At 39.7% G+C, this 23,978-nt stretch overlaps 1 protein-coding gene across 11 annotated transcripts in view; it reads left to right on the forward strand.

Moving 5' to 3' along the window:
• The window catches only part of PLEKHA8 (pleckstrin homology domain containing A8), a 113,112-nt gene that overhangs the window by 23,848 nt on the left and 65,286 nt on the right, over positions 1-23,978 (forward strand). For 6 of the 11 annotated variants that reach the window (XR_014266418.1, XR_014266419.1, XM_082471939.1 and 3 more), the window contains exon 1: positions 104-557. The exons of 2 other annotated variants lie outside the window; for them this stretch is intronic. Coding sequence is in view for 5 of the 9 variants with exons in the window: in XM_082471933.1 (XP_082328059.1) it covers positions 518-557 (40 nt within the window). In the remaining 4 variants the exon portion in view is untranslated. Of the gene's footprint in view, positions 1-74; positions 558-1,677; positions 1,857-23,978 lie in introns of those variants that run through there. 3 more of the 11 variants (XM_082471938.1, XM_082471940.1, XM_082471935.1) reach the window with 3 other exon arrangements.

Raw genomic sequence — 23,978 nt, forward strand, 5'->3', positions numbered from 1 at the left:
TAGTCCCAAGCCTGCCTCCCAGGACTCATTTTCCCCGCGGGCCTCTCTCACTACATCAGCCATGGCGCCGGCGCCTCTAAACCCCGGGGTGGATTTTGGGAACATGCGCGCAAGCGGTGCACTGGGCATGCGCGAGCGGGCCCCGAGCTCCGTGGGTCGAGGACTCAGGTAGCGCGCCGTGGCGCCGCCAGCAGCCAGCTCCTTCACTCGGGACACTTGGGTGGCTTCAGCCGCCCCTCGGACCCACCCAGTGCCTTTACCTCCTTGAGGACAGCGCGCCGGGCCCGCCGCGCCGGGCTACCGGCCGGCTGCGTCCTCACGTGCGGAGGCCGCCACAGTGACCCCGCCCCCGGGCCCGGGATGTGAGGCCCGCGGGGTGTCCCCGCACCGGGCCTAGGCGCCGGGAGTGGCCGGCTCGGCAGCGCCGGGCGATGGCCCTGCTGCCGGTGCTCCTCGCCTCCTGGGGCCTGGGGCAGTGAGGGGGCCGGCGGGCGAGGGCAAGGTGGCCGCGGGCGCCATGGAGGGGGTGCTGTACAAGTGGACCAACTATCTGAGCGGTGAGTGGGAGGCGTGCCCGGGTTCTGGTCCTTTGTCTGAGCCGCGGGAGGGTGGCGTCGGGACGCGCCTTCTGGGGGTCGGGGTCACGGTCCCTCCTGAGACCAGCGAGGCCTGCGCGGACCGGGAATGTTTCCCCACAGCAGTTTTATGTCTCCCGTGCTGTACAGACACAGCCCCCTGTAGGGGCTGGGTGAGGGCCGTAGCTTTCCTCACTTCGAGGAAAGCTAAGAAATCCTGAGATGTGGGGTGACTTGAAAGGCACGATGCCCTCGGTGGCAGCGGGAGGGAGGCGCTGATTCCCGCAGTGGGGTCCTCTGGGAGTCTCGAATTCTGGCGAAGGAGCTGGTCTGGGAAGGTTTCAAATAAATGCCAGCAGTAACCTGGAATCCCAGAGGTGAAAGGTCCTTTTTCAAACAAAGTCCCCAGAGCAAGCACTTTCCCTTTGTCACCTGCAGAGTCATCCGAGTGCAGACCAAGGTATCAGAGTTCCGTCTCAGTTCCAAAGTATGCACAAGGTTTTTGGTTTTCTCACTGAGCATTTCTTTTTGTTTTACAGACTCAGAAATTACCGTAAAATAGAATGCAAGCATTAGCAACTCTTTTCTTGCCCTGCTGAGCAGAATGGCTTAAAAATAGTACCCCACCCCCTTTCCAATTTGTGGAAGTACTTCATATTTTGAGAAGGTCAGCTATTTTTCAGCTGCGAATATGATTCAGGACGAGCATTTTCATAAATGAGTATATAAATAAAAGCCTTATGTGTTCTGGAAACTGTGCTAGGCACTTTTTTGAAATTAAACTTTTTATTATGGAAAATGAGGTGGGCACTTAACATTTTAATAGCAATGTATTTGAAATGAGAAATATTCCCAGTCTCTTAGAGTGGCGGAGATGTATTTTCCCATCCTAGGGGACCATAGGACAGTTTTTTTTAAGGTTGTAGTGTGATTCTCTGGAGGTGTTTTAAGGACATTTGTGTCTGGGAGGAGCAGTTGGCATAGTGACTGATGAGGTTATAGAGCACAGCTAAAAGTGCACCTGGTGGGTATACCCAGAACCTCTTCCCTATGCATAGTGTGGTTACAAATGAGTTCTGTTTGTTTTTCTTGTGATCATTAGTAGAAACTGAGTGAGGAGGGGTGTTTTAGAAGACTTGCCCTTTGCTTCAAGGACCTTCATTTGATGTCAAGAGATTGTATTAGATGTGGATACCTCATGGCTGGGCTCCGGTGAATGTCAGAGGCTAACGTTCTCCTAACCTAAAGGGAGGGTGCTTGATCAAGTAATTTGCTTTTGAGGTATGTCTAAGCTCTAAGATGAATAATCTTATGCCCTTGAGTGAAATTTAGTCGCTGGTCTTGGTCCTTCCCCCCTTTCCATCACACACACCTTGTAACTTGTTTTCTTTCATCCTCAACACTCTTCCTTCTTTTGTTCCATCTCTCCCCCTCCTTTTTTTTTTTTTTTTTTTTGCCTCTTCTTTCTTCTTCTTCTCCTCCTCCTTTATATACAAGGTTTAGTCTCTTGGTACTGTACCTACTTCCTGGTCATGAAATACCTTTTTTTCCCCCTGACTGTTTTTATGTATCCTTCAATAAAGCAAAATTTCTCTAGAAGGATCTTTTGGAATCTTTATCATGTGGTGCCTGTACCATCTGTTCTGTTGGAAAAGAGTCTACTTTTTTCTGCCCCAAGTAAGAGAAGTTAATTTTGTGAGTGATGCCATAGTGGAAGCCCTAAAGAAAAGGGGCGTTGGAGCCATTGCCAGAGATGACTGTCCTTACATCATGCTGCTTGTTCCCATGGCCCACAAGCCACCTCATTGTGGACAAACTGTTCATAGAAGCCCATCACACTGGGTATACTTAGAATTACGGTTCAGCACATTCTCTTTCCTTAGGAGATACATTTACTTTGGAAAGGAATGGTAATAGCCTAGGAGGAGCAAATGCATTTTTGTTTCTTCCACCCTTCTATGCAAGTTAGTCTCCCCAAAAGAGCATAGTGTGAGTGTTAATGACAAGCTTTGATGAAGACATCACTAATTTTCTTCTCCTGAAGCTGGTTTTTAAAAGTAACATTTTTTTCTTATGGTTTTGCACATAGTAATTTAAAAATACATGTAATATCAGTCTAAGTTTTTGTTCATTTTGAATTTTTCTCCGAAGGGAGTACCTAACCCATTTGTGTAGTTTATTTCCGTCATGTCCACAGCTTGATACGGGATGCCTTATGTCCAAATTTGAGTGGAGAGGTTAGGGAAACAGTTTATCAGCTGATCCTTTGAATCCTTGGTGGATGTTGTCAATTTCATTCACCAGCTACTGGTGTGCTGGGTGTGCTGGCTCTGTGCTAGGTACAGGGCAAGCAGTGTTAAACAAGACAAACACTGCTCCTGCCTTTCTTGAGCTTACAGTCTGATGGGGGAGACAGACATTCATTGGATACATGGTTGGAAGCAAGTTCCAAGCGTGTGTGATTTGAGGGGAGAGGATGGGAGAGGCTAGTCTGGGTCGTTGGGGAAGGCTTCACTGAGGAAAAGATTCAAGCAGAGCCTGAAGGATAAACAGAAGCTGGGTAGGTGGTGAGGCCATAGCAGAGGTGCAGTTGGAGGCTGTAAGGAAAATCTTTTTAGGCTCAGGGAATGTCAGTGTGAAGGCCCTAAAGCAGGAAAAAAACTGGTAAGTGTAAGGAAAGGAAAGAAGACCCACATGGCTGGAGAGCTGAGAACAGGCTCCAACAAGACTGCAGGGATGGAGGGCAGGCCTGAAATTGCAGGACCCCATAGGCTGGTTTAAACACTGCGGAGTGATTGTGCATGCACGTGCATGTGTTTGTGTGTGTGGAAGAGAGAAATGGTGAGATTGTTTAAAAGCTCATTTTGGCTACATTTATTGTATTTTGCCAAATACTGTAGTTATTTTGTGAGCTTCTCTTGCCTCTTGAGTTAAACTGTTAGGTATCAATTACTGAAAGTTGGAAACATCCATCAAGCCCTGAGAATAGCAGTATCTAAATTGCTTGCATGAGTGTACTGCTAAAATACAGAAAGAGAAAGGAAGAAAAGTCTCTTTTCCCTAATATATTAGGCAAACTCAGGTACCCTGTGCTCCATCAGAGGAAAAGGAAAAAAGAAAAAGAGCTTCTGTGTATTTTCTTCAACATTCTGAGCCATCCTGCCTTTTGTGCAGTAGAACGTTGGATATTCTGGGATTTAGTGTCCAGCCCTCTCTTCACATATTAGAAGATTAAGCCCGGAATGGAAAGGGGATGGATTAAACATTTCACAAACACCTACATTGTATGAGACATAACACTAGGCACTGTAAGTTTGTTATTTGTATCTTTCAAGCCCTAAAAGTTAGTCAAGGGATATTATACCTGCTTGGTTATACGTTAATGCTCTATAGTAGAACACTAGTTGAGTCAAAGAGTCCTAAAGTCTAGTGCCGGCTCTGTCACTGCCAGCTGCAGAGTCACTTTATCATTCTGAGCTTTAGTATCTTCCTCCATAAAAGTGATGAGATTTACCCATTAATAATTGTAAGAATAGTAAAAAAAAAAAAAAAAAAAATCTTAACACTTCTAATGTTCCAGGCACTATTCTAAATATTTTACATGGATTAACTCATTTAATCTTTGCAGCAATTTTAGGAAGCAGTTGCCTTTATTATTCCCATTTTCCAGATGAAGACATTGAGGCACAGAAAGGTGGAGGAAGGAACTAGCCCAAGGTTACACAGTTAGTAAGTGGCTCCAGTGTCTGTGTTCCATTCATTACATAATACTTGTAAAGGTCCTTCCTGCTTGATCGTTATATAATTCTAGCTGATTCATAATGTGTCTATATTTAAAGTATGTCGACCTAGAATAGCAGACTTTATTTGGGGGTGGGAGGTGGGGAGGAATTCAGGAGTACGGAGGACTTTGCCTAGTGTTGTGCATATGTTTTGTCACAAGGAAATTTTCTGAGCTGTGCTCTGAGCTTTCTACTTTCAGTTTTAGGTCCCTTTCCTTCCCACTCAGCACACAAGAGGGCTGCTGCCATGAGCTCTAGCCAGTTGCAGGCTTCTTGGGCCCTTCCAGTGCATTAAAATACAAGCACATTGCAGCACTGCATTCCAAAAATAACAAAAGTTTGCATCATGCTCACCAGATGGTTGTCTGAGGAGGTGCTGTAATTTTGCTTACCCCCGCAGGTGGAAGAAGGTAATGCTTGTCCATATATGTTTGTACTGTGTAAACAGTGCCAAGAGGCCATCTGGAATGTGAGTGATTCAGAGCAAGATTCTCATGGTCTCACAACCACTAGGCAACCTTTTTTGTTGTTTTTTTTTTTTTAACATCTTTACTGAGATATGAGTTAACCTCTCATGAATTTCACCCATTTAAAGTATACTAGTCAATGGTTTTTAATATATTTACAGTGTATAACCATCACCACAATCAATTTTAAAACATTTGCATTATCCTAAAAAGAAATACCCGTTATCAACCATTCCCCCCACCCCCTCTTGCCCTTGGCAACCACTAATCTGTCTGTATAAATTTGCCTATTCCAGACATTTCATATAAATGGAATCGTACGTTATGTGGTCTTTTGTGACTGGCTTCTTTTACCTAGCGTGATGTTTTTTTGGATTCATCAGTGTTGTAGCATGTATCAGTACTTCATTCCTTTTTATTAACAAATAATTTTCTATTGTATGGCTATATCATTTTGATTGTCTGTTCATCAACTGATGAACATTTGGGTTGCTCCATTTTTTTGGTTATTATGAGTAATGGTGCTGTGAACATTTGTGTCACATTTTTGTGTGGACGTGTTTTCATTTCTCTTGAATATAAACCTAGGAGTAGAATTGTGGGGTCATGTGGTAACTCTTTAACAGTTTGGGGAACTGCTAAACTTTTCCAAAGTGGCTACACCATTTTACATTATTGTTAGTAATGAAAGAAGTTTCCTGTTTCTTCACATCCTCACCAACATTTGTTATTGTCTGTCTCTTTTATTATATCTATCCTCGTGAGTGTGAAGTGGTAGCTCAGTGTGGTTTATATTTCCCTAGTGACTAATGATGTTGTTCATCGTTTCATGCACTTATTTAGCCATTTGTACATCTTCTTTGGAGAAATGTCTATTCACATCCTTTGCCCATTTGTTAATTGGGTTATTTATTTTTTCATTATAGAATTGTTAGGGCTCTTTATTCTAGATACAAGTTCCATATCATATATATTATTTGCAAATATATTTTCCTGTTCTGTAGATTGTCTTTCACTTTCTTATGGTATCATTTGCAGCACAAAAGTTTTAAATTTTGACGTCTAGTTTATCAATCTTTTTCTCTTATTGCTTGTGCTTTTAGTGTCAAATCTTAAACCTTTGCCTAACCCTAGGTCCTATTTCTTTTTCTAAAAGTTTTTTTGTAGTTTTAGCTCTTACTTAATCTCCCTGAGTCTCAGTTTTGTGACAACAAGAATAATAGCCATACTAGGTTTGTTATAAAGGTGAAATGGATAGCATATATGAATGTGCCTTGTACATAATTCACTTCAAGTTAGGTTTTCCTGGTTAATGATACCAGGGAAAAAATCAGTTTGTATTGCCTATGTGTGAATTGTGGCTCCTTACGGTTTCTGAGAGTATATGTATCCTGAATTCCTTAAATCGTCCTTTTGGAAGTTGGAGGGGTATAAATTATAAAGGAAAAGATTCAAATAAACCATCAGAATTTTGGAATTGACTCTGCAGTCCTATGACAGTCATCCTTGTGGATGAATGGTGGTTACAGATCATGTAATTCTGTGTACCACTGGTATGTACTTTTGCTCCCAGCAAAAATTTATTAATAATTTGTTAAGGAACATAAGAGATGTGAAACCATTGCCTCATTGCCACTGCATCAAAAGCAGTACCCGTCTTCCCCTTGATTCTGATGTGTGATGTGACTGGAGATACTAGGAGTGATCCATGGAGTATTATGTGATTGAAGTGGTCTGTGGATGGAAGAAGCCTGGGTGCCATTGTTCTCGGACTGTACTCTCAGTGTTTAATCCTCACCACTTCTTGTTACCATTACTTTCATCTTATTTAGAATTGAGCAAAAAAGCTAGTTAAATTCCATTAGGAATAGATTTGAGACAGACCAAAAAAACCAGCAGTGGAGCTATTTTTGTATACAAGACAGATGAATGAGACAATAGGGAAGGTGAGTCCAAAAATTACCATGATGGTTAGGCATTTTTCTCCCCAGATCCATTTTCAAGTTGGCCTTGGAGGGTATAAAAGTACCAGGAGAGAAGGAGAAATGGATAATACAGAGTTAGCCAGAGAGAGGGCTGACCGTTCTCAGTATTCCTATCACATCAGAGGAAGCAAAATACCATTTGCTTGAGAATCTATTCCATGTCCTTCAGTTCCTATATAGTCCAAGACAAGGATGGCTCTGTTTTGATTTTTAGATATCAGAGAAATTGTTTCAGCAACCTACTTTTAACATGGTCTAATAGCCCCCAGTCAATCAATCTTTCATTTACTGAGAATAAATGATTAAAAAAACACTGCTTATCAACTTCTTACCAGACCCTATGTGGGTTGTTGGGAATACTGTTTTGAGTACGACATGATCCTTGTTCTCAAGGAGGTCATAGTCTAGTGAACATCTTTCTCAACTACAAAAATGCCCTTCCAGATAAATTTGTGATTTTGACTTGAAGATTTTATGTGGTTATTCTGAGACTGTGGCTTGACAAGGCTTAGAGGGACCACGTTGCATATAGCTGGTCCCTAGTTGTAGTTAGATGTTACCTATCACCCTCTGGTGTCTTTACTGGAATATTAAAGGCAAATTTGGGGCACCCCTGACCAGCTGTAATGTTAGTCATTGGTCATCCAGGTTGACACCACAGATGTCCTGTTGCTTTTCTGCTGGGCAGTATTTACAACTTGGATGGAGTCCAGCCCTTCAACTTCTGAGGCCAGTATAAGCCACCAAAGATTAAGAGAGAAGAAAGTAAGAAAGTGAGGAAGGTGTAAAACTTGAGGAGACAGGCATACCTTTGTCAAGAAAAATGTAGAGAATCCTTTTTCAGGCGTGGTCAGGGAAGACGTCATGGAAAAGGAGGGACCAAAGGGTGGGTGGGATTGGCCTGGACAGAAAGAGTAAGGTGTGAGGGAACAGAAGGAACCCTCAATGAAGAAACCAGCAGGACTAAAAAGGAGGGTTCTTTTCTGAGAGCAGGAGAATATACTGGGGTGTTGTTAGGATGGGATTAGATTATTAAACCAAGCCAAGCCTGAGAGTTTCAAGTTAGTATTGTAGGGAATCTCTAGGGGTTTCTAAATATGAGGAAAGGACAGGTAGAAACAGTACTTCAGGAAGATTCAGCCGTCTGAAACATGATAAGGGAAGAGGGAAGGTTGAAATACAAGGGCAAGATGATGTGGGAAGGCAAGAGGGGAGGCACTGTTCCCCATTTCACAGATGAATAAACCAAGGTCACGTGCTAAATACTTCACTTAGAACACTACTGCAAATAAGTCTTGAGCCAGGTCTGCCTGACTCCGCGTCCTTTCCACGACTTCATGCCCTGGTGTGGGCACGGTGGAACATTTGAAGCCGGAAGTAGAAATGAGGGTGATTGGGTATGATTTAGCGATTGACCTGGAGGAATGGGGTAGAAGTGACCCTCAGGCTTGGAGCTAGGATGGTAAGAGAATGCTGGGTTTGTTAAGAGAGACAGTGTAGTCTGAAGGAAGATGACATATTAAACCTTGGATACTCAGTTTAGTCCATCTCTCTCTGTAAACTGGAAAATAATGCCCAAAGGACTTAAATGATGTGCTCAAGATGGCACATCTGCGACCAGCACTCACCCGCCTGAGAGGCTTGTCTGCTAAGCTGCCGGGGCGGGTGGGGGCTGGGAGCTGAGGCTCGGGCTTCAGAGGTCAGACCCCAGGGAGAGGACTGGGGTTGGCTGCGTGAACACAGCCTGAAGGGGGCTAGTGCGCCACAGCTAGCCGGAAGGGAGTCCGAGAAACAGTCTGGACCTGCCTAAGAGGCAAGAGACCATTGTTTCAGGGTGTGCGAGGAGAGGGGATTCAGAGCACCGCCTAAATGAGCTCCAGAGACGGACGCGAGGCACGGCTAACAGTGCAGACCCCAGAGACGGGCATGAGATGCTAGGCTGCTGCTGCAGCCACCAAGAAGCCTGTGTGCAAGCACAGGTCACTATCCACACCTACCCTCCCAGGAGTCTGTGCAGCCGGCCACTGCCAGGGTCCCGTGATCCAGGGACAAGTTCCCCGGAAGAATGCATGGCGCGCCTCAGGCTGGTGCGACATCACGCCGGTCTCTGCCACTGCAGGCTCGCCCTGCACTCCGTATCCCTCCCTCCCCCCAGCGTGAGTGAGCCAGAGCCCCCTAATAAGCTGCTACTTTAACCCCGTGCTGTCTGAGCAAAGAACAGACGTCCTCAGGCAACCTACACGCAGAGGCAGGACCAAATCCAAAGCTGAACCCCAGGAGCTGTGCAAACAAAGAAGAGAAAGGGAAATCTCTCCCAGCAGCCTCAGGAGCAGCGGATTAAATCTCCACCATCAACTTGATGTACCCTGCATCTCTGGAATATCTGAATAGACAACGAATCATCCCAAATTGAGGAGGTGGACTTTGGGAGCAAAGATATATATATATTTTTCCATTTTTAACTTTTTATGAGTGTGTATGTGTATGCATCTGTGTGTGATTTTGTCTGTATAGCTTTGCTTTTACCATTTGTCCTAGGGTTCTCTCTGTCCTTTTTTTTTCTTTTTTTCTTTTTTTTAGTATAGTTTTTTGCGCTTGTTATTGTTGGTGGATTTGTTTTTTCGTTTGGTTGCTTTCTTCTTTCTTTTCTTTTTAATTACTTAAAAAAATTTTTTTAATAATTATTTTTTATTGTAATAACTTTCTTTTATTTCGTTTCATTTTATTTTATCTTTTTCATTCTTTCTTTTTTTCTCTCTTTTATTCTGAGCCATGTGGATGACAGGCTCTTGGTGTTCCAGCCAGGCATCAGGGCTGTGCCTCTGAGGTGGGAGAGCCAAGTTCAGGACATTGGTTCACCAGAGACCTCCCAGCTCCACGCAGTATCAAATGGCGAAAATCTCCCAGAGAACTCCATCTCAAAGCCAAGACCCAGCTCCACTCAACGACCAGCAAGCTACAGTGCTGGACACCCTATGCCAAACAACTAGCAAGACAGAAACACAGCCCCACCCATTAGCAGATAGGCTGCCTAAAATCATAATAAGGTCAGACACCCCAAAACACACCACCAGACGTGGACCTGCCCGCCAGAAAGACAAGATACAGCCTCATCCACCAGAACACAGGCACCGGTCCCCTCCAGCAGGAAGCCTACACAACCCACTGAACCAACCTTACTCACTGGGGGCAGACACCAAAAACAACGGGAACTACGAACCTGCAGCCTGTGAAAAGGAGACCCCAAACACAGTAAGTTAAGCAAAATGAGAAGACAGAGAAACACACAGCAGATGAAGGAACAAGGTGAAAACCCACCAGACCTAACAAATGAAGAGGAAATAGGCAGTCTACCTGAAAAAGAATTCAGAATAATGAGAGTAAAGATGATCCAAAATCTTGGAAATAGAATGGAGAAAATACAAGAAACGTTTAACAAGGACCTAGAAGAACTAAAGAGCAAACAAACAATGATGAACAACACAATAAATGAAATTAAAAATTCTCACAGCCACTATGGAGAACAGTATGGAGGTTCCTTAAAAAACTACAAATAGAACTACCATACGACCCAGCAATCCCAATACTGGGCATATACCCTGAGAAAACCATAGGTCAAAAAGAGTCATGTACCAAAATGTTCATTGCAGCTCTATTTACAATAGCCAGGACGTGGAAGCAACCTAAATGTCCATCGACAGATGAATGGATAAAGAAGATGTGGCACATATATACAATGGAATATTACTCAGCCATAAAAAGAAATGAAATGGAGGTATTTGTAATGAGGTGAATGGAGTTAGAGTCTGTCATACAGAGTGAAGTAAGTCAGAAAGAGAAAAACAAATACAGTATGCTAACACATATATATGGAATCTAAGGGAAAAAAAAAAAAAAAAGGCCATGGAGAACCTAGTGGCAAGACGGGAATAAAGACACAGACCTACTAGAGAATGGACTTGAGGATATGGGGAGGGGGTGGGGTGGATGTGACAGGGTAAGAGAGTGTCATGGACATATATACACTACCAAATGTAAAATAGATAACTAGTGGGAAGCAGCCTCATAGCACAGGGAGATCAGCTCGGTGCTTTGTGACCACCTAGAGGGGTGGGATAGGGAGGGTGGGAGGGAGGGAGAGGCAAGAGGGAAGAGAAATGGGAACATATTGTATATGTATAACTGATTCACTTTGTTATAAAGCAGAAGCTGACACACCATTGTAAGGCAATTATACTTCAATAAAGATGTTAAAAAAAAAAATTCTCTAGAAGGGATCAATAGCAGAATAACTGAGGCAGAAGAACGGATAAGTGACCTGGAAGATAAAATAGTGGAAATAACTACTGCAGAGCAGAATAAAGAAAAAAGAATGAAAAGAATTGAGGACAGTCTCAGAGACCTCTGGGACAACATTAAACACACCAACATTCGAGTTATAGGGGTCCCAGAAGAAGAAGAGAAAAAGAAAGGGACTGAGAAAATATTTGAAGAGATTATAGTTGAAAACTTCCCTAATATGGGAAAGGAAATAGTTAATCAAGTCCAGGAAGCACAGAGAGTCCCATACAGGATAAATCCAAGGAGAAACAAGCCAAGACACATATTAATCAAACTATCAAAAATTAAATACAAAGAAAAAATATTAAAAGCAGCAAGGGAAAAACAACAAATAACATACAAGGGAATCCCCATAAGGTTAACAGCTGATCTTTCAGCAGAAACTCTGCAAGCCAGAAGGGAGGAGCAGGACATATTTAAAGTGATGAAAGACAAAAACCTACAACCAAGATTACTCTACCCAGCAAGGATCTCATTCAGGTTTGACGGAGAAATTAAAACCTTTACAGACAAGCAAAAACTAAGAGAATTCAGCACCACCAGACCAGCTTTACAACAAACGCTAAAGGAACTTCTCTAGGCAGGAAACACAAGAGAAAGAAAAGACCTACAATAACAAACCCAAAAGAATTAAGAAAATGGTGATAGGAACATGCATATTGATAATTACCTTAAATGTAAATGGATTAAATGCTCCAACCAAAAGACATAGACTGGCTGAATGGATACAAAAACAAGACCTGTGTATATGTTGTCTACAAGACACCCACTTCAGACCTAGGGACACATACAGACTGAAAGTGAGGGGATGGAAAAAGATATTCCATGCACATGGAAATCAAAAGAAAGCTGGAGTAGCAATTTTCATATCAGACAAAATAGATTTTAAAACAAAGACTATTACAAAAGACAAAGAAGGACACTACATAATGATCAAGGTATCAATCCAAGAAGGAGATATAAGAATTGTAATATTTATGCACCCAACATAGGAGCACCTCAATACATTAGGCAAATACTAACAGCCATAAAAGAGGAAATCGACAGGAACACAATCATAGTAGGGGACTTTAACACCCCACTTTCACCAATGGACAGATCATCCAAAATGAAAATAAATTAAGGAAACACAAGCTTTAAGTGATACATTAAACAAGACGGACTTAATTGATATTTATAGAACATTCCATCCAAAAACAACAGAATACACTTTCTTCTCAAGTGCTCATGGAACATTCTCCAGGATAGATCATATTTTGGGTCACAAATCAAGCCTTGGTAAATTTAAGAAAATTGAAATCGTATCAAGTATCTTTTCTGACGACAACGCTATGAGACTAGATGTAAATTACAGGAAAAAATCTGTAAAACATACAAACACATAGAGGCTAAACAATACACTACTTAATAACGAAGAAATCACTGAAGAAATCAAAGAAGAAATCAAAAAATACCTAGAAACAAATGACAATGAAAACACGATGAGCCAAAACCTATGGGATACAGCAAAAGCAGTTCTAAGAGGGAAGTTTATAGCAATACAATCCTACCTTAAGAAACAAGAAACATCTCAAATAAACAAGCTAACCTTACACCTAAAGCAATTAGAGAAAGAAGAACAAAAAACCCCCGAAGTTAGCAGAAGTAAAGAAATCATAAAGATCGATCAGAAATAAATGAAAAAGAGATGAAGGAGATGATATCAAAGATCAATAAAACTAAAAGCTGGTTCTTTGAGAAGATAAACAAAATTGATAAACCATTAGCCAGACTCATCAAGAAAAAGAGGGAGAAGACTCAAATCAATAGAATTAGAAATGAAAAAGGAGAAGTAATAACTGACACTGCAGAAATAGAAAGGATCATGAGACATTACTACAAGCAACTATATGCCAATAAAATGGACAACCTGGAAGAAATGGACAAATTCTTAGAAATGCACAACCTTCCGAGACTGAACCAGGAAGAAATAGAAAATATGAACAGACCAATCACAAGCACTGAAATTGAAACTGTGATTAAAAATCTTCCAACAAAAAAAGCCCAGGCAGGACGAGATGGCTTCACAGGCGAATTCTATCATACATTTAGAGAAGAGCTAACACTTATCATTCTCAAACTCTTCCAAACTATAGCAGAGGGAGGAACACTCCCAAACTCATTCTACAAGGCCACCATCACCCTGATACCAAAACCAAACAGAGATGTCACAAAGAAAGAAAACTACAGGCCAATATCACTGATGAACATAGATGCAAAAATCCTCAACAAAATACTAGCAAACAGAATCCAACAGCACATTAAAAGGATCATACACCACGATCAAATGGGGTTTATCCCAGGAATGCAAGGATTCTTCAATATACGCAAATCAATGTGATACACAGTATTAACAAATTGAAGGAGAAAAACCACATGATAATCTCAATAGATGCAGAGAAAGCCTTCGACAAAATTCAACACCTGTTTATGATAAAAACCTTCCAGAAAGTAGGCATAAAGGGAACTTACCTCAACATAATAAAGGCCATATATGACAAACCCACAGCCAACATCGTCCTCAATGGTGAAAAACTGAAACCACTTCCACTAAGATCAGGAAGAAGACAAGGTTGCCCACTCTCACCACTATTATTCAACATAGTTTTGGAAGTTTTAGCCACAGCAATCAGAGAAGAAAAAGAAATAAAAGGAATCCAAATCGGAAAAGAAGTAAAGCTGTCACTGTTTGCAGATGACATGGTACTATACGTAGAGAATCCTAAAGATGCTACCAGAAAACTACTAGAGCTAATCAATGAATTTGGTAAAGTAGCAGGATACAAAATTAATGCACAGAAATCTCTTGCATTCCTATACACTAATGATGAAAAATCTGAAAGAGAAATTAAGAAAACACTCCCATTTACCATTGCAACGAAAAGGAATAAAATACCTAGGAATAAACCTACCTAAGGAGACAAAAGACCTGTATGCAGAAAATTATAAGACCCTGATGAAAGAAATTAAAGATGATACAAATAGATGGAGGGATACACCATGTTCTTGGATTGGAAGAATCAACATTGTGAAAATGAATATACTACCCAAAGCAATCAACAGATTCAATGCAATCCCTATCAAACTACCAATAGCATTTTTCACAGAACTAGAACAAAAAATTTCACAATTTGTATGGAAACACAAAAGACCCCGAATAGCCAAAGCAATCTTGAGAAAGAAAAACGGAGCTGGAGGAATCAGGCTCCCTGACTTCAGACTATAGTACAAAGCTACAGTAATCAGGAGAGTATGGTACTGGCACAAAAACAGAAATATAGATCAATGGAACAGGATAGAAAGCCCAGAGATAAACCCACACACATATAGTCACCTTATCTTTGATAAAGGAGGCAAGAATATACAATGGAGAAAAGACAGCCTCTTCAATAAGTGGTGCTGGGAAAACTGGACAGCTACATGTAAAAGAATGAAATTAGAACACTCCCTAACACCATACACAAAAATAAACTCAAAGTGGATTAAAGACCTAAATGTAAGGCCAGACACTATCAAACTCTTAGAGGAAAACATAGGCAGAACACTCTATGACATAAATCACAGCAAGATCCTTTTTGACCCACCTCCTAGAGAAAGGGAGATAAAAACAAAAATAAATAAATGGGACTTAAAAACTTAAAAGGTTTTGCACAGCAAAGGAAACCATAAACAAGACGAAAAGACAACCCTCAGAATGGGAGAAAATATTTGCAAATGAGGCAACTGACAAAGGATTAATCTCCAAAATTTACAAGCAGCTCATGCAGCTCAGTATCAAAAACACAACCTAATCCAAAAATGGGCAGAAGACCTAAATAGACATTTCTCCAAAGAAGATATACAGATTGTCAACAAACACCTGAAAGGATGCTCAACATCATTAATCATTAGAGAAATGCAAGTCAAAACTGCAATGATGTATCACCTCACACCGGTCAGAACGGCCATCATCAAAAAGTCTACAAACAATAAATGCTGGAGAGGGTGTGGAGAAAAGGGAAACCTCTTGCACTGTTGGTGGGAATGTAAATTGATACAGCCACTATGGAGAACAGTATGGAGGTTCCTTAAGAAACTAAAAATAGAACTACCATACGACCCAGCAGTCCCACTACTGGGCACATACCCTGAGAAAACCATAATTCAAAAAGAGTCATGTCCCACAATGTTCATTGCAGCTCTATTTACAATAGCCAGGACGTGGAAGCAACCTAAGTGTCCATCATCGGATGAATGGATAAAGAAGATGTGGCACATATATACAATGGAATATTTCTCAGCCATAAAAAGAAATGAAATTGAGTTATTTGTAGTGAGGTGGATGGACCTAGAGTCTGCCATACAGAGTGAAGTAAGTCAGAAAGAGAAAAACAAATACCGTATGCTAACACATATATATGGAATCTAAAAAAAAAAAAAGGTCATGAAGAACCTAAGGGCAGGATGGGAATAAAGATGCAGACCTACTAGAGAATGGACTTGAGGACATGGGGAGGGGGAACAGTAAGCTGGGACAAAGTGAGAGAGTGGCATGGACATATATACACTACCAAATGTAAAATAGATAGCTAGTGGGAAGCATCCGCACAGCACAGGGAGATCAACTCAGTGCTTTGTGACCACCTAGAGGGGTGAGATAGGGAGGGTGGGAGGGAGTGGGACACAAGAGGGAAGAGATATGGGGATATATGTATATGTATAACTGATTCACTTTGTTATAAAGCAGAAACTAACACACCACTGTTAAGCAATTATTCTCAAATAAAGATGTTAAAAAAAGATGGCACATCTGGATGTTATGAGTCTGAACTTGAAGCAAAGTTTCCTGACTCTATTTTTTTGAGTAAAGTGATGGTGGGACATATTAGAGGGCATTGCCTAGAACAAATAAATAAAACAAATATCTAGTTTGGTAGCCCAAAGCTCACACAGAAGAGGTGACTAACAGAAGATTTTAAAGAGAATTTGGTATCATATATTGCAGTTATAGTCTCCTCACCATCTGCATGCCTGACTCTCCAGAAGACTGTCACTCTTTGAGGGCTGGGATTTTCTTTTTTCTAAATCTTCATGCCTGGAAAATTATAAGTGCTCAAAAAAATGCTTTTTGAACTAATTAATGGTAAATTAAGGAGCCTATAATTTAGCTAATGCTTGGTTATTATCTGTTACTATTAGGGGTGCCTCTTCTTCTTTCCTCCCCAGCTGTAGCAAAACTCTTCCTGACTGACCTGACAGAGAAACCCAACACTTTGTTATCTGCTGTCCTGTCTGGAGCTCCCCGAGGGAAGCTTAGTCATGATGGAGGGCTCTGATGAGGTAGAGTATAGCTGAACACCCAGGGCTGGACAGTGGACAGCACCAAGGCCATGGAGATCAAAGGTCAATAACTGAGCTTTGTTTCAATTTTAAAATGGTAGATTTTTTTCACCTTTAACATATAGATATAAAATTCATAATATGTGAGTTATAATCATCATTTAATTATATGGATTATGAACACAGCAACCATAATTTGTGGTGAATAAATTAAGTCTTGACTCACCACTTGAGAAATATTGTCAATCCTATCAAGAAATTTAATCTTCCTTTGTTTGCTTGGCATTAGTTATTTTCTCCTGATTATAAGAAAGAATTGTTTCCTGTTACTCTGTATTAAGATAGAGGTTTACAGGTTTTGAAAGCTGAAGGAGACTACTAGAGACTATTAAACTCATGCTTTAATTCTGTAGAAAAGGAAACTAAAGCCAAAAGAAGTTAGGGACTTATTCAACCCTTTTGCTTCTCTTGTTCTATACCTGCTTGATTATAGTCACTAGTTTTTTCTTCTTATGGCTGATGAAAAAGCACCTTTCCTTCACTTTTTTCTTTACTTTTGGCCTAAGTTTCTGTAAAGGATTTTTAAAAATTTTTTATTTTTTGGCCACACTGCATGGCATGAGGGATCTTAGTTCCCTGACCATGGATCAAACCCATGCCCACTGCAGTGGAAGCGTGGAGTCTTAACTACTGAACTGCCAGGGAAGTCCCATGTAATGGATTTAAATAGCTCCTTCTCATGTTTTTCTGCATTTCTACATGGCAACATTTCATTATGGATTTTTTTAAAATTTACAGTGTGTAAATGTTTTATTTTTATCTGTGTTTTCTTTTTCTGTTTAACAGTAAGATTGTAAACTTCTGGTTTCTCATAACACCTAATCAGCAAAAGTTCTGAAAAAGCTATGATGGGTTTATAGGCAGAATGATGTACCCTAACACGAGGCTGATGTTTCACTAAGTGGGCATCCCACTACTTGTTCTATTTGAGTGTTGTTTTTGGGCCAACATAGAGTAAGCCCACTGTAGCCTCTCTCCCACTGATTACCATTAAAAGCTCAGAACAAAGTACTAAAAGCAAGTACTTGAGGACTCTGAAAAGTATAACAACAGGCAGACTGGGGAGGGAAGACAAAACTTGAACCATCAACATGATAAAGATCAACACTCTTGAAACAAACAGAAAGGCAGAGATTCTTGGCAGAGAAATATAAACTATTAAAAAGGACTAAAAGGTGGCTTCCCTGGTGGCACAGTGGTTGAGAATCTGCCTGCCCATGCAGGGGACATGGGTTCGAGCCCTGGTCCGGGAGGATCCCACATGCCGCGGAGCAGCTAAGCCTGTGCGCCACAACTACTGAGCCTGCGCTCTAGAGCCCGTGACCCACAACTGCTGAGCCCACATGCCACAACTACGGAAGCCCGCGTGCCTAGAGCCCATGCTCCACAACAGGAGAAACCACAGCAATGAAAAGCCTGCTCGCCACAACCAGAGAAAAGCCCACGCACAGCAATGAAGACCAATGCATCCAAAAAAAATAAAATAAAATAATAAAATAAATAAATTTATGAAAAAATAGGACTAAAAGGACATTTTTGAACTAAAAAATACAATATCTGAAAAATTTTTTAAATCATTCAGTAGATGGGCTTAGTAGAATGCAGATGACACAGGAAAGAATCAGTGAACTTGAATAAATCAATAGAAAGTATCTAGTCTGAAGAACAGAGAGAAAAAAGATTGGGAAAAAAATGAATAAAATCTCAGGGACTTGTGGGACAATAACAAAAGGTCTAACATTCTGGCACTGGAGAAGGGAGAAAGGGAAAGGAGAAAGAAACTGGTGAAGAAAAGGGGTTTGAAAAAATAATAACTGAAAATTTCCCCAATTAGGTAAAAGCTAAAAATTTACAGATTCAAGAAGCTCAGCAAACTCCAAGCAGTATAAACTCAAAGAAAGACATACCCACACACAACATAATGAAACTGCTGAAAGCTAAGAAAAAAATCTTAAAAGCAGCAAGAGTAGAAAGACACAATACATATAGGGAAACAACAATTTCAATATCTGGGATTTCTTTTCAGAAAGCATAGAGGCTAGAAGAAAGTGGAACATCTTTAAAGTGCTGAAAGAAAGGAATTGTCAACACAGCATTCTATATCCAATGAAATAGTATTCAAGGGTTAAGGCAAAATAAAAATATCCTTAGATGAAGGAAAATTGTAATAAGGAAATGCTACAGGCAGTTCTTTAAGCTGAGGGGAAGTGGTAACGGGGGAAGTTAGAACATCAGGATTAAAGGAAGAGCAACAGAAATGATAAATATCTGGGTAAATAGACTTTTTCTCCTTTTAATTCTTTAAAATGTGTATGACTATTGTAAGCAAAAACTGTAACATTGTCATTGGGGGTATGGTGTTCATTGTATATATATGTAATATATATGATAACTATAATTAAGTGGGAAGGCTGAAAGTACTTATATGGTTTTAGGTTTGTATGTTTTACTTGAAATGATAAAACAACAGTAAATAGGCTGAAAGTTAGATATGTATTTCATAAGTCCTAGAGCAACTAATGAAAAAATACCAAGAGATACAGCAAAAACTCCAATAGATAAATTAAAATGGATTCATACAATCTGAAAGAAGGCAGAAAAGGGAAGAACAAAGTAACCCTGCACCAAAAAAACAGGAAACAATCAAAAATAATAAAATATTGTCCCTAATTCCAACCATATTGATATCTAGGTCTATATCTATTAAGTGTAAGTGGTCTAAACAGATGAAGTAAAAGATACAGATTGTCAGGGAAAAAAAAGAAGACCGAACTATATGCTGTCTATGAGAACCCTATTTTAGAGATCAAGAAAGATTGAAAGTAAAAGTATATATGAACAGATGTAAAAATTCTCAGCAAAATATTAGCAAATTGAGTCCAAAAAATATAAAAAGAATTGTACACCATGACCAATTAGAATTGATCCAGGATATGCAAGGCTGGTTCAACATTTAAAAATCAATTAATCTGGGCTTCCCTGGTGGTGCAGTTGTTGAGAGTCTGCCTGCCAATGCAGGGGACACGGGTTTGAGCCCTGGTCTGGGAAGATCCCACATGCCGCGGAGTGACTGGGCCCGTGAGCCACAACTGCTGAGCCTGCACATCTGGGGCCTGTGCTCCCAACAAGAGAGGCCATGATAGTGAGAGGCCCGCGCACCGCGATGAAGAGTTGTCCCCGCTCACCACAACTAGGGAAGGCCCTCGCACAGAAATGAAGACCCAACACAGCCAAAAATAAATAAATAAGTAAATTTTTAAAAAAAATCAATTAATCTATCACATCAACAGACTAAAAAAGAAAAACCACACAATCGTATCAATAGATGCAGAAAAGGCATTTGGCAAATCACCCACTCATGATAAAAACTCAGTAAAATAGGGATAGAGGAGAACTTTCTCAACTTGATAAAGACTAGCTACAAAAAACCTACAGCTGACATCATACTTAATGGTGAGAACCTAGAAACTTTGCCACTAAGATCAGGTACAAAGCAAGGATGTCCCCCTCATCACTCCTTTTTAACCTCATACTGGAAGTCCTTTCTAATACAGTAAGGCAAGAAAAGGAAATTAAAACTATACAGATTCAGAGGACTTCCCTGGTGGTCCAGTGGTTAAGACTCCACACTCCCAATGCAGGGGGCACAGGTTAGATCCCTGGTCAGGGAACTAAGATCCTGCATGCCGCACGGAATGACCAAACAAACAAAAAAGTATACAGATTCTGAAGGAAGACATAAAACTGTCTTTGTTCACCAATGATAATGACCACCTATGTAGAAAATCTGAAAGAACTGACCAAAAAACTGGTACTAATAAGTGATTATAGCAAGGTTGCAGGGTACAAGGTTAATGTGCAAAAGTCAGTTGCTTTCCTGTATACTAACAATGAACAAGCGGAATTTGAAATTCAAAACACAGTATCTTTACATTAACACCCCTAAAAATAAAAGACTTAGGTATAAATCTAACAAAATATAGGCAAGATCTATATGAGGAAAACTACGAAACTGGTGAATGAAATCAAAGAAGCTTTAAATAAATGGAGAGATATTCCATGTTCATGAATAGAAAGACTCAGTGTTGTCAAGATTTCAGTTCTTCCCAACTTGATCTATAAATTCAATGCAATCCCAGTGAAAAATCCCAGAAAGTTATTTTATGGATGCCAACAAACTGATTCTAAAGTTTATTTGGAGGGGTGGGGGCGGGTAAAAGACCCAGAATAGCCAACACAGTATTGAAGGAGAAGAACAAGGTTGAAAGACTGATGCTACCTGACTTCAAGACTTACTATAAAGCTACAGTAGTCAGTATTGTGTGGTACTGGTGAAATAATAGACAAATAGATCCGTGTAACAAAATAGAAAGCCCTGAAGTACACCCACATAAATACAATCAACTGATCTTTGTCAAAGGAGCAAAGGCAGTACAATGGAGCAAAGATAGTGTCTTCAACAAATGGTACTGGAACAACTGGACTTTTATATGAAAAAAAATGAATCTAGACACAGACCTTACACCCTTCATCAAAATTAATTCAAAATGGATCACAGATCTAATTGTAAAATGCAAAACTATGAAACTCTTAGAAGATAGTGTTGGAGAAAACCTAGATGACCTTGGGTATTTTGATGCCTTTTTAGATAAAATCCCAAAGACACAATCCATGAAATAAATAATTGATAAGCTTGACTTCATTAAAGTTAAAAACTTTTGCTCTGTTAAAGAAAATATCAAGAGAATTAGAAGACAAATCACAGACTAAGAGAAAGTATTTGTAAAAGACATTGGATAAAAGGACTGTTACCCAAAATACACAAAAAACTCTTAAAACTCAACAATAAGATAACAAAGAACCCAATCTAAAAATGGGTGAAACACCCTAACAGACACCTCACCAAAAAGATATACAGATGGCAAATAAGCATAGGAAAAGTAGCTCCACATCATATGTCATCAAGGAAATGCAAATTAAAGCAACGATGAGATACCACTACACACCTGTTAGAATGGACAAAATCCAGAACACTGACAACACCAAATGCTGACAAGGATGTGAAGCAACAGGAACTCTCAGACATTGCTGATGGGAATGCAAAGTGGTGTTAGCCACTTTAGAACAGTTTGGTGGTTTCTTACAAAACTAAACATACTCCTACCATATGATTCAGTGAAAGCACTCCTTGGTATTCATCCAAAGGAATCAAAAACTTAGGTCTACACAAAAACTTATGTTCACACAAAAACCTGCACAGGGATCTTTATAGCAGCTATATTCATAGTTACTAAAACTTGGAAGCAAGCAAGATATCTTTTAGTAGGTGAATGTATAAACAAACTGTGGTACATCCAGAAAAGGGAATATTATTAAACGCTTAAAAGACATGAGCTATTGAGCCATGAAACGACCTGGATGAACCTTAAATATTACTAAGTGAAAGAAGTCAATCTGAAAAGGCTACATACTGAATGATTCCAATTACGTGACATTCTGGAAAAGGCAAAACTATGGAGACAGTAAAAAGATAAATGGTTGCCAGAGGGAGGGGGGTGATTGTTGTGGGAGATGAATAAGATGGGTATATATTATCATACATTTTTCCACATCCATAGAATGTACAACACCAAGAATGAACAGTAAGGTAAACTATGGACTAAGGTAAATTATGGTGTGTCAATGTAAATGGTAAAAAAATGTACCATTCTAGTGAGTGATGTTGATAATGGGGAAGACTATGCACATGTGGAGGCAGGGGACATGTTGGGAATTTCTGCCTCCCTCTCAATTTTGTTTTAAACCTGTAACTGCTCTAAAAATTGTAAGTCTTCTTAAAAAGTTTTTAAAAAATAGGAAAAGGTATACCATGCAAACACTAATCAAAAGAAAGTTGAATTGACAATATTAACATAGACAAAGTAGACCTCAGAACAGGGAAAATTGCAAGGGATAAAGAAGACATTGCATAATTATAAAAGGATCAATTCATCAAAAAGACAGGAATCCTAAATGTGTATCCAACTAAAAGCATATTGTCAAAATATATGAAGCAAAAACTGATAGAACTGAAAGCAGAAATAGATCCACAATTAAACTTGGAAGCTTCAGCATTCTTCTTTGAGTAATCCATAGAACAAGTAGACAGTAAGTCACACAAAGATATAGAAGATCAGAACACTGTCAACCAACTTGACCTAATTGACAATATAGAAGAGTCTCACAACAGCAGAATACTGCATTTTTTCAAATGCACATGGAATATTCACTAAAACTGACCATATTCCGGGCATAGTAGAAACCTTACCAAATTTAAAAATGTTCTGTGTCTTAACAAAAAGTAAACTAGAAATCAATAAGAGAAAGATGTAGGAAATCCCCAAACATTAAGAAATTAAACAGTACACTTCTAAGTAACCTGTGGGTCAAAGAAGAAGTCTCCAAGAAAATTAGAAAATATTTTCAACTTAAATTGAAAACATAACAGTGGTTGGGCAGGGGTAAGGTGTGGGGGGAGGGCTTGGCTACAAAGGGATAGCACAAAGGAATTTTAAGGGGAGGATAATGGAGTTTTTCTGTATCTTGATTATTATGGTACTTGTTAGAGAACTATGAATTTATCAAAACACAGAACTGTTAACCAAAGAAGAAATTTCACTATGCATAAATTTTAAAATAAATACTAAAAAATTTGTGTCTTTTAAATGGAATAGTTTTTTATTTTTTTTTTTAAGTGATGTGTTTGGATGAGCTACTTGTCACAAGGCTGCTGAGTAAAAAATAAGGAAAGCTACAGTCAGACATGGGTATGACTCACAAGTAATCACTTTTTTTTGGTTTGGATCTTTAAAGAAATAAGGGCATCTCTATTTAGAAATTTTGATTTAAAAACGGTGACTGTTGTGAAATAAAAAAGGAAGAAAATATAGTGCAAAACCAACATGAGCTATGCCATTTTAGATCCAAATATAAGTGCATTTTTTAAAGAAAATTGTGCTCATTGAAAAAATACATACTGTTCGACATTACTTGAACTGAAAAATGACTTGCAAACAATTGCTGTCAATTAAGTATAAAAAGACACTTGCACTACGTGAGAAAAAAGCAAGCTGTTAACGGTTTCAGAATAATGATCTTCAAATCTTTAATTTCTTTGAATAATGTTTTGTAGTTATCAGAGTATAAGTTTTACACTTCTTTTATTAAGTTTATTCCTGTTTTGTTCTTTTTGATATTGTAAATGAAATTATTTTCTTTTTAAAAATTTTTTAAATTTTATTTATTTTGGGCTGTGTTGGGTCTTCGTTGCCGTGCGTGGGCTTTCTCTAGTTGTGCAGAGTGGGGCACTCTTCATTGTAGTGCGTGGGCTTCTCATTGTGGTGGCTTCTATTGTTGCGGAGCACGGGCTCT

This window comes from Balaenoptera physalus, assembly GCF_965194825.1.
Source record: "Balaenoptera physalus genome assembly, chromosome: 8".
NCBI classification, from domain to species: Eukaryota; Metazoa; Chordata; class Mammalia; order Artiodactyla; family Balaenopteridae; genus Balaenoptera; species Balaenoptera physalus.